The sequence below is a fragment of the Phaseolus vulgaris genome, chromosome 9 (genome assembly GCF_051622355.1).
Source record: "Phaseolus vulgaris cultivar YP4 chromosome 9, ASM5162235v1, whole genome shotgun sequence".
NCBI classification, from domain to species: domain Eukaryota; kingdom Viridiplantae; phylum Streptophyta; class Magnoliopsida; order Fabales; family Fabaceae; genus Phaseolus; species Phaseolus vulgaris.
Genome location: NC_143506.1, coordinates 10,099,438 through 10,113,664, shown reverse-complemented (window position 1 = coordinate 10,113,664; position 14,227 = coordinate 10,099,438). Strand labels below are relative to the sequence as shown.

The 14,227-nt window shown below is 36.2% G+C and overlaps 1 protein-coding gene across 7 annotated transcripts; it reads right to left on the bottom strand.

Moving 5' to 3' along the window:
* Positions 1-644: 644 nt before the first annotated feature.
* LOC137820151 (putative ubiquitin-like-specific protease 2B) lies at positions 645-12,838 on the bottom strand. Of its 7 annotated transcripts, none has more exons than XM_068624011.1 (16): positions 12,544-12,838; positions 11,336-11,635; positions 11,172-11,250; positions 11,033-11,079; positions 10,447-10,644; positions 10,123-10,198; positions 9,813-9,921; positions 9,622-9,678; positions 8,853-8,984; positions 7,847-8,047; positions 7,707-7,762; positions 7,542-7,635; positions 6,384-6,477; positions 2,958-3,077; positions 2,014-2,394; positions 645-1,726 (listed from the first exon to the last, which is right to left on the bottom strand). In XM_068624011.1, the coding sequence occupies exons 1-16, from the start codon at positions 12,613-12,615 to the stop codon at positions 842-844; spliced, it is 2,901 nt and encodes a 966-aa protein (XP_068480112.1). In that variant the 5' UTR covers positions 12,616-12,838; the 3' UTR covers positions 645-841. The 7 variants fall into 7 exon arrangements, with proteins under 7 accessions (XP_068480112.1, XP_090151101.1, XP_068480108.1 ...); XM_090294975.1 differs by having other exon boundaries at positions 11,175-11,250; XM_068624007.2 differs by having other exon boundaries at positions 11,336-11,661; positions 12,544-12,740.
* Between the last annotated feature and the right edge of the window lie 1,389 nt (positions 12,839-14,227).

Below are 14,227 nucleotides of genomic sequence, written 5' to 3'. Positions count from 1 at the left end.
AGCTTGTTTTTTTTTCTTCTATTTTTGAGTTCATGATTTTTATTTATTGAAGAATTTAAGTTACCTCTTTCACGGAGTAACATTCAAAACTGGTACATTTAAAAAATACGAGAATAAATTGAGTCAGGTTTTTTTTTATTAGATAGATATGATTTACTGAACATGGCTTTAACATTACTTATTTAATTTTTTTAATAGACATCTATTCATTCTAAAATTTAAAGTTCTGATTAGAATACATTTTTTTACAATAATCATATCAATTTTAAGATTTTCTAACAAAATCACATAACGGCTGCACCTGTGGGTCTAATATTTTATTATCTCATTTTAGTAAATTTAAATTTAATGTTTATAGTAAGTTTATTATCATATTACATTTTTTCCAGTATTGTTATTTTAGTATGATCAGTTGTTGAAATATAAATAAGGTTTAACATGTTCCACGCACTAATTTTGACCCCATACTTGTTATTTTCAAGTTACATGCCATTGATCATTGCTAATTAGCTTTTTATTGGTTTCCACTTGACTATTTCTAAGAGAACATGTTAACCCTAGTTTCACAAACAATGAAAAGAAACAATAGCAAAATTATGTATGAAGGTTAGGATGTAAGGAGAAGGGAACTTAAAAGATTGTCATGAATAAAAAAAATCCTGCTATTGCCAGGTTGAATTGTATCTAAAGTCCGCAGGTAATTCCCAATTTAGGCCGCAGAATTGACTATAACTACTACAACCACCCAGCAACGACACTATTTACATAGGTGAAGTAAAACCTAGAAACAATTCAAAAATAAATGTAAGGAAGCCAGCCATATTTATCTATATCTTGTTATCTACAAATCGGATTTTGTCACAGTGCCCTCACCATTGCATTCAAGAGGCATAAGCCGCCGCCTCTTCGGAGCTTGTTCCTCACAAATATCAGGTGCCACGCCATCAAAAGTCTCACCATCACCTACTGCATTAGAAACTTCTTGCAGTGGAATTGTGGGAGTGTCCTCATCAACTGCCACGTGTGAAACTTGTTGCATTGGAATTGTGGGAGTGTCCTCGTCAACTGCCACGTGTGAAACTTGTTGCAATGGTATCGTCGGAGTATCCTCGTCAACTGCCACGTGTGAAACTTGTTGCAATGGTATCGTCGGAGTATCCTCGTCAACTGCCACGTGTGAAACTTGTTGCAATGGTATCGTCGGAGTATCCTCGTCAACTGCCACGTGTGAAACTTGTTGCAATGGTATCGTCGGAGTTTCATCATAATCTGGTACATGAGAAACTGGTTGCGATGGTACTGTCAGAGTTTCTTGACCAGTAGAGTGGAGATCTCCATTGTTATCATCACAATTCATAATTGAGTCTTCAGAATTTCCCAAGACCGTGGTGGATATATCTCTGACATGCTCAGGGTTTACCATGGCCGAACAAGTTTTCTCCCCTTGTTCAGCTTCATTGGACGACCTGGGCTCACTCACAGAAGGGCAATTTTTTGTGACCCTTACATCTTCTGAATCAACTAAGGCACCATTTGATGTATCTAGAGATGACACAACCACATCATGGTTCGCTTGAAGAGAGATTTCTGGTCTATGGCATGTATCATCTCCACACTCCCTGGGAAGATATGGCAAAGAACATGTTTGAGGAATAATTCCAGCCACTTGCTGGAAGTTGGGATCTGTAGGCAGGTACATAAACTGTTCCCCAATATCCGTGTCTTCCTATTAACATACAACAAAAAAGAGGGGGAGAGGTTAGTTTTACAACATAAATGTAAAAGAATGTAATGGGATCTAAAATAAATGTCTTGCCAGCATAAAAAATGTACACATCCTTTGAACGGCTATATTTAGGAACTATGCTCCAGAAAGTGATGGGTCGAAAGTTGATTTTTCAATGTATAATGTAAAGCAGACAGCATAAATTATTTGACAAACATGCAAGTCTTCTGTAGTACAGGGCGTGGTTCAAACATATTCAAGAAAAAAATGCAGACACAAGTAGGTACCTCCATCGAATATATTGAACCATTGAAACGCTGGTCAAAAGATTGGCATTGTCCCAACATTGCTCCTGCAGTAGCTCCTGGCTCAAAAAGCTCTTTAAGAACCAAGCCTGAACTGTTAAAAGATTGAGGATCCAAAGATGACGAACCGGACAATAGAGTGATTTCTATTCCCTGCCGTGCATGGGAAGCTGTTGACTCCTTATTGACTTCAGCATGATCGATCCCAGTTCTGTTATTATTTTCTAAACACTCATTGCCATCGCTACAGCCAGAGGAAGAGATTTCGTGTGAACCAAGGTTTTCCACAAGTTCAAAGATTAACTTCTGGATCAGTGTTCGCTTGAGATAAGCTTCAGCAGGCAGAAACCAGTCCACATTAAGCTGGAAAGTACTAGTTATATTAGGTCAAATTCATATAAGAATCCCGTTATTAACATGCCAGTAACCTTTCAAATGTGAAAAATAGAAAACATTAAGACAACTATGCAAGGAACTGCAAAAATTGGAAGATGTAGTAATACTTAATTAAGCACGGTCAACAACTAAGACAAAAATGTTGACATCGCACCCATTTAATACATTCTTTATCATACTATCATTGAGTAGAATTCTATGCGAGACCCAGGTAATAGGATATGTACTTCACCCAATTAGTGCATTGAAGAGAATGCTAAGAAAGTTGTTCGCTAGAACTACTTGCATGAAGAGATTAATGAAATTGAGGACGTTGCAACAAATGAATTATGGGTAAAATTATTTTCAATCGAGTAGATAATTGATTTTAGAATGGAAACTTTTTAGCAAAACACAACTCTTTGTATATTGAGAACCAATTGAGTAGATAATTGATTTTAGAATGGAAACTTTTTCCAATGATTTCATTTTTGTGTTCAAACAAAAAGTGTGAAATGCACCAGAACTAAAAGAATAAGTAGATCACTTACGAAGTTGGAAAACTTGGTTAGTTTGATAGGATTGAAATTAAGAGGTGCTTCAGTAAGGAACAGCTCTAGGTAGTGAAGCAGAAATAGGCCACAATCATACGAGTTTTCTTGCTGCGGCAACTGTCATGGAGAGCGACCATTTAATCATAACAATAAAAAAAAATACTCAAGCAGCACAAGCAAAAAGTGACCAGTCTTAAGAAGAAATAGGCCACAATCATACAAATATTCTTGCTGTGGCCAACTGTCATGGAGTTAGAGCATTCAATCACGACATTTAAATAATCATTTCAGAGAATAGAGCCACAAAGTGATCCTAGTTCCTTGAATAACTCAACTAATAATGAGCCATTTGAAGAAAGATACAAATGCAAAAAATAAGGTGGTCATCGATTGAATTTAAATGAATTGGATTTAAAATCCATATCCACTTTAACTAGATCAAATATATTTAGATTTTTTTAAAATTTATTTAAAGTGGATTAAATACACTTTGTTACATTAAATCCATTTTCAAATGGACACAGATTAACTTGGCTCGAACTGAACCTAAGCCGACTCAACCTGGACATGGACCAACTCGGCTCTACATCGACCCAAACCTAAACAGCTCGACATCGGCTCGGGCCCGAACGACTCAACATCGACTCGGGTCCGGACGACTCAACATCGGTTTGGGCCTGGACGACTCAACATCGCCCAGGCCCGCTCGACTCGACATCTACCAAGACTTGCTCGACTGAACATCGACCCCGACCCGCTCATCTCGACATCAGCCCAGGCCCACTCAGCTCAACATCGGCTCGAGCCTGTTGTGCTCGACATCGACCCGAGCTCAAACGACTCGCCATTGGCCTGGGCCCGAACGACTCGACATTGGTCCGGACTCGGATGATTCAACATTGGCGCGAGCCCACTCAGCTCGACATCGACCTACGCCCAAACGACTCGAAATCGACCCCGGCCCAGAATCGCTCAGCTCGACATCGGCTCAGGCCTGTTGTGCTCAACATTTGCCCAGGCTCGAACGACTCGACATCGACTCGGGCCCACTCGTCTCGTCATCAGGACAAGCCTGCTCAGCGCAACGTCGGCCCGGGCCCAAACGACTCGACATCAGCCCGACACCGCTCGTCTTGACATCAGCCCAGGCCCGCTGATATGATTCCATTTGATCTCTGTCACCCACTCAACTCAACATCAACTCAGGCCTGCTCAGCTCGACATCGTCACGGGCTCAAACAACTCGAAATTGACCCCGACCAGCTCGACTCGACATCAACCTGGGCCGGGCTCGGACGATTCGGCATTGGCGCGGGCCCGCTCGACTCGACATCGGCTCGTCCTCGCTATGCTCGAAATAGGCCCGTTCCCGAACAACTCGACACCAGCCTATGCCAATGTCCTGGGCTCAAACGACTCAATCGACCTCGACCAGCTCGACTCGACATTGACCCAGACCCGCTCACTCGACATCAGCCTGGGCCCAAAAAAAACAACATCGACCCGGGCTCGGACGACTCGACATTGGCCTAGGCTCGAACGATTCAGCACTCGCGCGGGCCCGCTTGACTCGACATCGGCCCGGGCTCACTTTGCTAGAAATTGGCTCCGGCCCAATCAACTCAGCATCGTCCCAGGCTCGAACTACTCGACATCGACCCGGACCCGCTCGTCTCGACATCAACCCAGGCCTACTCAGCTCAACATTGGCTCGGGCCTGCTCATCTCGACATCGGCTCGGGCTCACTCAACTCAACATCAGCCCAAGCTCGAACAACTCGAAATCAACCACGACCCGCTCGACTCAACATCGACCCATACCTGCTTGACTCGACATCGGCTTGGGCCCGGACGACTCAGCATCAGCTCGGGCTCAAACGACTCGACATCCACGCGGGCTTGAACGGTTCAACATCGGCGCAGGCCCGTTATGCTTGACATTGGCCCAGGCCCGGACGACTCGACATTGGTCCGAACTCGAATGATTCGACATTGGCGCGGACTCGCTCGAATCGACATCGTCTCGGACCCGCTCGGCTCAACATCGGCCTAGGCCCAAACAACTCAAAATCGGCCCCGACCCAAACAACTCGAAATCGTCCCCGACCCAAACGACTCGACAGTAGCCCAGGCCCGCTCAACTCGACATCGGCCTGGGCATGTTGTGCTCGACATCGGCCCAAGCTTGAACGACTCGAAATCGACCCCAACTCGCTCGACTCGACATCGACCCGGGCCCTTTCGTCTCGTCATCAGATCAGGCCCGCTCGGCTCAACATGGGCCCAAACCCGCTCGGCTCGACATGGGCCCAGACCCGCTCAACTCGACATTAGCCCTGACCCGATCGTCTGAATATCGACTCGGGCCCGCTCAACTCAATATCGGACCAGAAAGACTCAGCTAGACATGGGCCTGTTCCAGCTCGTCTAGACATTTGCATGGGCCAACTTGGCTCAATATCAGCCCCGACCGACTCGGGTCGACTCAATATGAGCCAGTTAGCTCGACTTGGCCCAGTTTGCCCGAAATGACTTGGCTCGACTTTGGCCCATACCGACTCGATTCGACTTGGGCCCAAACGACTTAACTCAACGTGGACTTGGGCTGACTTTGCTCAATCTGGGCCCGAATTTTCTTGGCTCAACCTTCATTGGACCAAGTCAAAATCCAACACGAAATGTAATTTAGATAACCCCAATAATGTATCCAATCTATATCTAATCCATATTCAATTAAATGAATTGGATTTAAAATCCAAAAATATGGATTTGGATAATTATGGATTGGATTTTGTAATTTGGATTTTTTGCCCACCCTTAACAAAAAGGCATGCAATGGTTTGTAGCAAAAGAGGGGAAATTAAAATTATCAAGTGATGGGATTTTCCTCTTCAAATGTATGTAAAGTAAAGTTTGGAGGAAAACCCAATAAAGCGCAAATTAATCTACAAGATTGAATGAGTAGGGCACTTTAGTATGAGATTTTTAAAAACTCTCATTTCTAAAATGCTTGACTTTGCAGAACATCAATGGAAAACAAAGTAGAAGAAGATTAAAATGAATATTGCTTTCGCAAAATCATGGATTAACAGCTTTTAAAATCTCAAGACCTAAAATGTCCCACTCATTCAATCTTTAGATTATTTTTTTGGTTTATCCCAAAACAACTCCTAACATATAATGGATTGAAACAATTATCTGTATTTTATATATGAATAATTAAGCCAGTGAAAAAGATTTTCATCAACATCAACTAGTAAGAAATTTTTCACAAAAAAAAAACAGCCAGTTTCCGAAACAATCTAATATCTACTTCTCAGCAAATAATAAAACAGAAATTTGTTTCATTTAAACACTAATGTGTCTCTCTAAAGGAAAAATTATTGCCCTGGTGAAAATCGTCAAAATGTTAGCAGGCGTTACCGCAAGTGGAAGAAAACACATGTTGAAGAATCTTGATGAAAGGTCTTCTTCCAACGTATCCTTGTGTCTCTCTTTCCACTCTTCCCACAGGTAACTGCAAATAACAGAGGAGAAAAAAAGAACAAGTACAACTCTCTTGAGTTCACCTTTTTTAACCGACAATGCAAATATAAGGAATCTGCACAGTTGCAAAGGAAATAAACATGTATAACAGGATAATAAAATTGATATTAATGTCAATTTTAAAAAAAAAGGTAAAAGAAAATGCCAATACAAATGAGCAGTGTCTATAAGCACATTGAGTTTGGTTCTTGTTTGTATTGCGGCAATCAAAGATAAAACAATCATGATATTGGCATTTTCACGGTTCAAGAATTTAAAGATGAAACCAAAATTAAAGTCGTAAATTAGAAATATAGCATTTGAGTATTTGTTACTGTTGAAAAGCCACCTTTGCTGTTGTCACACCTAGAATATAAGGGGCTTGGCCAGAAAGGTTGAGTTAAATGCCACAGAGCATTGAGTCACCAAGATGTCGACTCTTGTCGCATTCCCACATATTAAGTAGTTCTTAATTCACCTTAAAAGACAGTTTTATGAGCTAAGTCCTAAACTAAGCCCAAATTCTAAGAGTTTCAATAACACAGAAATTTTATCTACAAGAACCGCTTACAGTTTGATAAAAAGAATGCATTGTCATTGGTCTGAGCTCTATTATTCAGATTTATACATGTCTTACACTGCAAAAAGTTGAGTACTTACAAAGTGGACAGCATTTAAATGAATTATTATACGCAAATACTGGCTTAAGATATTGAAAGTAAGAAATTGAACAATTTACAAATTTTGGTTAAATTAAAAGTCATGCAAAATTTCAAGACTAATAATATAATTAAAGGAAGCACACTAACCACCAGGAGATTCATTATCAATTGCTTTATAAAATCACAATTTAATAAAGCTTCCAAATCAATAATTGCAAAATTCAGCTGCAGGGGCAGAGTCTAAAAAGGTCTTAAACATGAAGCCAAAGGCAATACCACATATATAACATTGAATTTAGTTTCAATAAAAAAAATACATAAAATCTGCATACATTTTTTGATACAGGAAAGAGATTAAGAGGGGAATAAAAGAAAGTGAGAAGTTTTAGTCTACCTTTGCACCAAGTTTTTCAGACCACTGTGACTTCCTTTTATAGAATCCATATGCAATATACTGGGTACCTTAAGTGAATTGTGCAGCTCCTTGTCTAGAATACCAAGAATAACATAAATCTCTGAAAACAGAGAATCACAAGAAGAATATAAACTGATTTCTCACCATTAAAATTAACCACTTCACCAGGATGGCATATGACTATTAAACTCCAGTGAAGACTATCATCACATGAAAAGAAAATGCTGATCAGAACTTGAATACAAATAGAAAGTCAGAGAACCAAACCTTTCATAAAGTCTTACTTGAAGTTCACAGGAATGAAGATATAATCCTTTGCAAATAAATTTACTTTTCTTGTCCATTTACGAACACGTAGAAATGCTGCTTTTCCATCAGAAGCACTAGATGGATTTTTGTCCATATCAGCCAGCTTTCTAAAGAAAAAACTATTAAAAAAATGAAATCTAGGTTTTTCCTCCTCTGGTATTTGATTCTTAAGATACCTGCCAAAATTGAGATTTGCAAATTGTCAACCTCCTTCAAGAATCAAAATCTAGATTTAAAACCCTACAATTTTAATGGCCTTCAACATAAGTATACCAGAAGACAAAAAAAAAAAGAAATAGGCAGGCATATAATTAATGCAGGGTGAGAACTGCTGTCATGAGTAGAAAAAGCAAGGATGGAGAGAGTAACTGATGTTACACCTGGCATCAGGGAATTGGGGAGGAAACTCTACAATGTTGAGAGGGTAAGAAAAACATGAATAAAGTGGAAGGGGAGCTATTGGTCGAAGAGAAGATAATTTTTTAAAGGGGGAGAAAGACCCATTAATTAGGTTCTGATTGTTCTTTTTCTTGCTGCTTTTCATTTCCATTTCCTTGTTAACTAAATAATCAACTTATAGTACTCCATAGAGGAGTGTTGCTCCTGGACTTACAATAATTTCAGAATACAACAATTTTATATTATTTAATATCTTTTGCCTTTTCACATAATCCTAATTATCAATCATTTTAGTAGCCTACAATCACAAATTCTCATTGTACAAGCACGGTATATGTTGATATTCCTCTTCCCATAAGTTTGATTATCTATTTTCAATTCTAAAATGCATGTTAAATAGACAATACAAAAGTGCATTTAGTTTTTGAAGGTAAGAGAAGATATGGCAAGCTCTGCAGTTAAGACAGGTAGAACAAGATAAAAATGTTATTGTACAATGTTAGAAATTATGAATAAATATTTTTTAACAAAAAATGGAACAAAAGAATTATATGTATACAGATAGAGAAAGACAAAACTTACTGGATGTAAAAATCGATAATTGTGTCATTAATGAATGTGTCTGGTTGCAGGAGATCCACATCTCTCTTGCTTAGGGAAACAGCATCTGGATCCCCTTTTGGATAGATAACATCATCAAAATTCTCCTCAAAACTGTTTCAGATCATAAATTCTCAGAGTTAAACATGCTATCAGAAGTTACACTCCCCACCAAAGAAAAACACACGCATACACATGAAATATGATGACTAGAAAATGATAGTATAATGCAGTAGGCTCTAATGGTTAGATACAAGATATCGTGATCTTTTATACCCAGTCTAATAATAGACACATTAAAAGAGTATCTAAAAATCAGTAGATTTATGCAAACTTGATTTCCTCAACACAACAGAATTATTGAAGTTTCTACTTAAATCAATGGAAAATGTAACCATGGACTCTCATATTTCCAATAAATGATATCTTTGACATTCTCTGTTGGAAGAATGAGTAGAGCAAATTACACCCTAGACCATGGCCATAAAGCCTCTAATACCATGCCATGAACTATTTATCCCAAAAGCTATAACATCCTAAACCAAACATTTCAGAAACACATTAAACCATATAGAATAAACTACTGAATAAGGGGGGGGAAAGGAAAATAAAAAGACAACATATATACCATGCAACAGCAAAGGATATAAAGTACTAAACCTGAAAATTCTTTTAAAATAAAAGCTATGGACTACAGCGTCAATACATCAAGGTAAACTTGTCAGAAAGGAAAAGGAAATTAATTTCTTACTTAGGGAAGTAGCATCTTGATGCATGTGAATCAATTTCATTGCCTTCTACATCAGCGCTACAAAAAATAAACATAAACATCACTAAAATGACATAAATTTCAGAGCAAAAAAAACATATCCTCTTCCAAATAAACTTTACCAAGACAATGAAACCACTCATCACAGGTTTATAAAGAACTTAATGACTTACTGTAGCGCAGTGTTCCAAGACGCCAAGTATTTCGTACTAAGAGATGTGATTTGCCTATGTCTCAGGGACCAATTGTAATCAACAACTGCGATTTCCAATTCCTCAACACCTAGCATATGTAAAGAAATGCACATACAGTACGTAACAGATAAGTTAACATCTGCAAAACAATCTACAAACTCCTAATACCAGAATTTACCCACATAAATTTATACCTACAGTTGAATAAAAAAAATAAGTTGTATCAAATATGCCAAGCTATAATGAAGAAAACCATTCCACATTAATCAACCTTAGTAATTGCACTCACCTGAAGCATTGCTTACATGATTTGACTGGATTGCATTACTTGATAATACTCTAAGCTTAATAATGATGGTTCCACTCTGAAAAAAGGGCATAACCAAAGAATTATAGAATTTATACGCAACACACATACAGAAGGATCAAGTTACTACCAATTTTTCCTTCATTTTCTTTTAATCCAATGGTTAAAGCTGATGTCCTCTTTAGAACAATTAGACTAAACAATTAGAAGTGAAGATAAAGAGTAACTCTTTTAAAGTCACTCATAGAGTAATTTCATTATTTATCATTGTGTGTGTAATGAAAGCAATAGAACTACAAAACTCACACTTTGAAACAACTGACAACTAATGTCAATGAGATCATCCAGTGCCCATTCCAGATCAAAGGCTTCTTGCTTTATACAAGCAGTTGAAACATTGATCTTGACACAAAAGGGTGAGAAGGTTAACTTTGGCCCCAGATAATAATTATCTTGGTACCTGACATAATCAGGATGAAGAACGACTTCTGTATTTGTGTCATCCTGAAAATACATTGAAGAAAATAATAGTGAACAAAAAATCAAAATAAACCAACATAACACAAAAATAGTAAGTTAAATACCATAGAAAGCATTTTATATTGATGTACAACATTGAGAGATAAGAATGAACCAAATTTTTAGCTTAAAGAGATAATACAAAAGCTTATATTCTCAGGTAAAGAAAAGTATACTTGATGAAGCAGCAGCAGGGGAAAGAAAAACCAAACCAAAAAACAATAATATGCATCAGAGATGAAAAAGTAAAAACAACGGCAGTAAAAAACAACTAGAGAAATTCCAAAATCTAAAAAAACATAAAGGTGAAAAAACACTGCATGTCATGTCAATATCTTTAGCACAAAATGGGAGTCACTGAAATAAACTTTACCATGTCAGAATTGTCTGTGCCATTCAATCCAAAACCATTTAATGAAACTGGAAAAATGAATACTTAAGTGAGTAAACTGCAATATAATTTTCAAATTGAAAGTGTTGTTATCAGGAGACCAGGATTATAAAAAATATACCACCATTCTCTGGAATATCAGAAGCAGGACTTGTTGGAGCACTCTCATCAGCTTCTGAATTGACATCAATTGATTCATTCTGTAAATGAATTGAACATAGATATAAATCTCACAATTAAATCAATTCCTTAGACTGTAATCTGGCAAAATTGAAGTTACAGTACACTGTAAGAAATCCCTGAAGGGTCAATCTGGTTTGTTTCAGGTGAAGATACTTCGCCACTTATATCCATTTTCTCTAGCTTGTTATGGTCATAAATATCTTTAATATGATAATCATTTTCATGACTAGTCGAATTTGATTGTTTGTCGGCTTCCAACACAGATTTCTTCTCTTCACTATCATATACATCTCCCAGTGTGTCAGGAGAAGGTTCAGAACCACTCTTTTCCAAATTAAAAATAGCACCACCTACACCAACACAAGGAATACCGGCAACATTCTTTATGCCAACCTTGTTCACCTGGGAATCTGTCAATATATCATCGGCTATGTACAATCAATTAATTGAAAACCAGCTTAGAGAAGAACAGAAGCAACACAAGAAGTCATGACAGGCATAATATAGTCAAAATGCTTGTATAATATGAAAGGGAAAAAATAACTGAGAGACATGAGAGGGAACCTATTTCAAGAATGCAAAATTACTAAAATAAAGACTACAAGGTATAGCTAAAGCACATTTTCCATAATTAAGAGTGGGAGACAAAATCTTACAGTTCATAATCCATAATGCAACTAAGATTTAAGATACTTTTTATAAGACACAATTAGAAGTGGAAATGAACCAATTAAATAGTAACATAAAGTACATGCATTGTTAGAGAGTGGGAAAATCAAATAGGACAAGTTCACAAGCGTTCTTTCAAATTCTTCCTATAAAAATTTAGACTAACTAGGCTTTTAGATTTTTTCTTGACAAATTGTGAATTAAAAGCATACAAATCGCTGAATCATGTGTAAATCCTATTGGTGATGAAAGATTACATATATTCATTCAACAATAGCAAGAACATAGTCACTTAAGATTTATTGTGAGGAAAATCAAGAGACAGAAAAACGATGTCCAAGAATCAAGATATCAGAATTTTAAAATTCTTGATAAAATCAAGTCCTCAGACAAACAAAAAACGTTGAGAGAAAAACTCTGCTGCAAGTTTCATCTCTCTCCTTCAGTTCCTTCAATTTGACTCTCCAGGAAACATATACTATACTTCAAAATATTAATCATCAAACATGAATAGCACAATGGCCACACCTACCAAATCAGCGTTTTGCATTCTAAAGGCAAAACAAGTACTACATATGAACAATATCGATTGAATATGAAGTTTGTTTTGGCGAATTAGGATTTTAGGGAAATCGCCTTACCGAGAGGATCGTGGTTAGGTAGGGACTGGTGATGGAGGTCTTTGTCTGCGGCAGGGGCATCATCCTCTCCATTGAAATCCAAGACTTGTAGATCTCTGCGCGGAGACTTACTCATTGTCCCCAATAAGGGTTTTTTGCGGGAGCTTGTTGAGAGCGCGAAATTGATCCAAGCTGTAATGGCACTCTCAATTGGGGCATGTGCCTTGAAGACTGACCTATATAGTGTTGAAATGTGCCAATTAAAAGATGACAGCTGTCCCGAACTCTATTGGAAAGTTCATTTATCTTTATATTCACCTCTACCACTGCCTGGCAAATCTTTATATCAATTTGTAAATTGTATTTGCTTTACATATTCAAAAGACATTTATGTTATCTGAATTGAAAAATATGCAAACGTATTGTAATGTAATTATACACAAAATCATGATAAATTTGTTAATTTTAATAAAAACTATTTACATATAGTATTAAATAAGACTTTTAATTAATGTATGTGCCAAAATTTCATATATTAATAATATATATATATATACCCAAATTTTAAGCAAATTCTTAATTGTAATTTTTGAAATAAAAAATTATGTTTTTTTGAACAAATAGTGCATGTATTAACTATGAAAAAAATATATTAGTATTCAATCACAAGCTTTAAAGTATAATAAATTTATAACTTTTATAATTACTTTAAAAAACATTTCACCTGTAATTTTTAATTGATTGAAGAATGGAAAACTTTTAAATTACCATTGCACATAAATTTGTGTTATAAAGTATTTTTAAATTACAGTGAAAATTTACAATGTATAATACATAATACGTGATAAAATATTTATAAATTTTCTAATTTAAAGTTTTTTTTGTCTAGTATATTCATATATATCAAGCAAACTAAACTTATCTATAATTTGTATGACTCTTATACAGTCTACTCATTTATTTGTTTAATAATGTAGATATTTATAATTAAATATCGGTGTGATCAATGTTTTACCTACAACTTTATTTATATATTATTTGATTTTTATATGTATATTTTTTTAAAAATAATATCAATTATCATAACCAATTATATAAATAAATAAAAATATATAAAAAAAATGAAAATGACAGTTTATTCTATAACAAACATGTTACTATTTCCAATCAGTCTCACCCTGACAAATCAACGACTGGGTTGTACCAAACTGAACCACTAAATAGTGAAACATAATTTACAACTTTTAAAAACAATGGACATTATTAACATAAAATATTGAAATTAAATGAGCCGTAATAAATTATTAACCCTTTAATATTTCTCCTAAGAATTTTTTATTTTTTTTATAAATATGCTCTGCATTTTGCATTGAAATTTGTTTGTAAAATAAAATAACTGTTATTAAACTAATTTTCTTTTATAAGTTGTGATATGAAGTTTGGACATTCCTCTTAAATGACATGTCGGCGACACTCGAATGATACCTGTAAGACACATATCTGTGAAGTCGGCGACATTCGAATGATACTTGTAGGACATGTATCCGTGAAGTGTCTAATTCAAAAAATATTTTTTAGATTTCTGACAATTATAGTACGGTTCTAACAATTTTTTTTTTAAAAAAATAGATTAATTTTATAAAAAAATCAAACTTTATTGTATAAATTGTTATTATAATTATAAAAATAAAAAATAAATTGTGTA

Coding starts and splice junctions, on each gene's coding strand:
- LOC137820151 (XM_068624007.2), bottom strand. CDS start 12,658: ATGAGTAAGTCTCCGCGCAGAGATCTACAAGTCTTGGATTTCAATGGA. Junction 11,251..11,335: donor CTTCAGGGATTTCTTACAGT/GTACTGTAACTT, acceptor ATTCATTTACAG/AATGAATCAATTGATGTCAA. Junction 3,078..6,383: donor TGTGTTTTCTTCCACTTGCG/GTAACGCCTGCT, acceptor TCTCCATGACAG/TTGCCGCAGCAAGAAAACTC.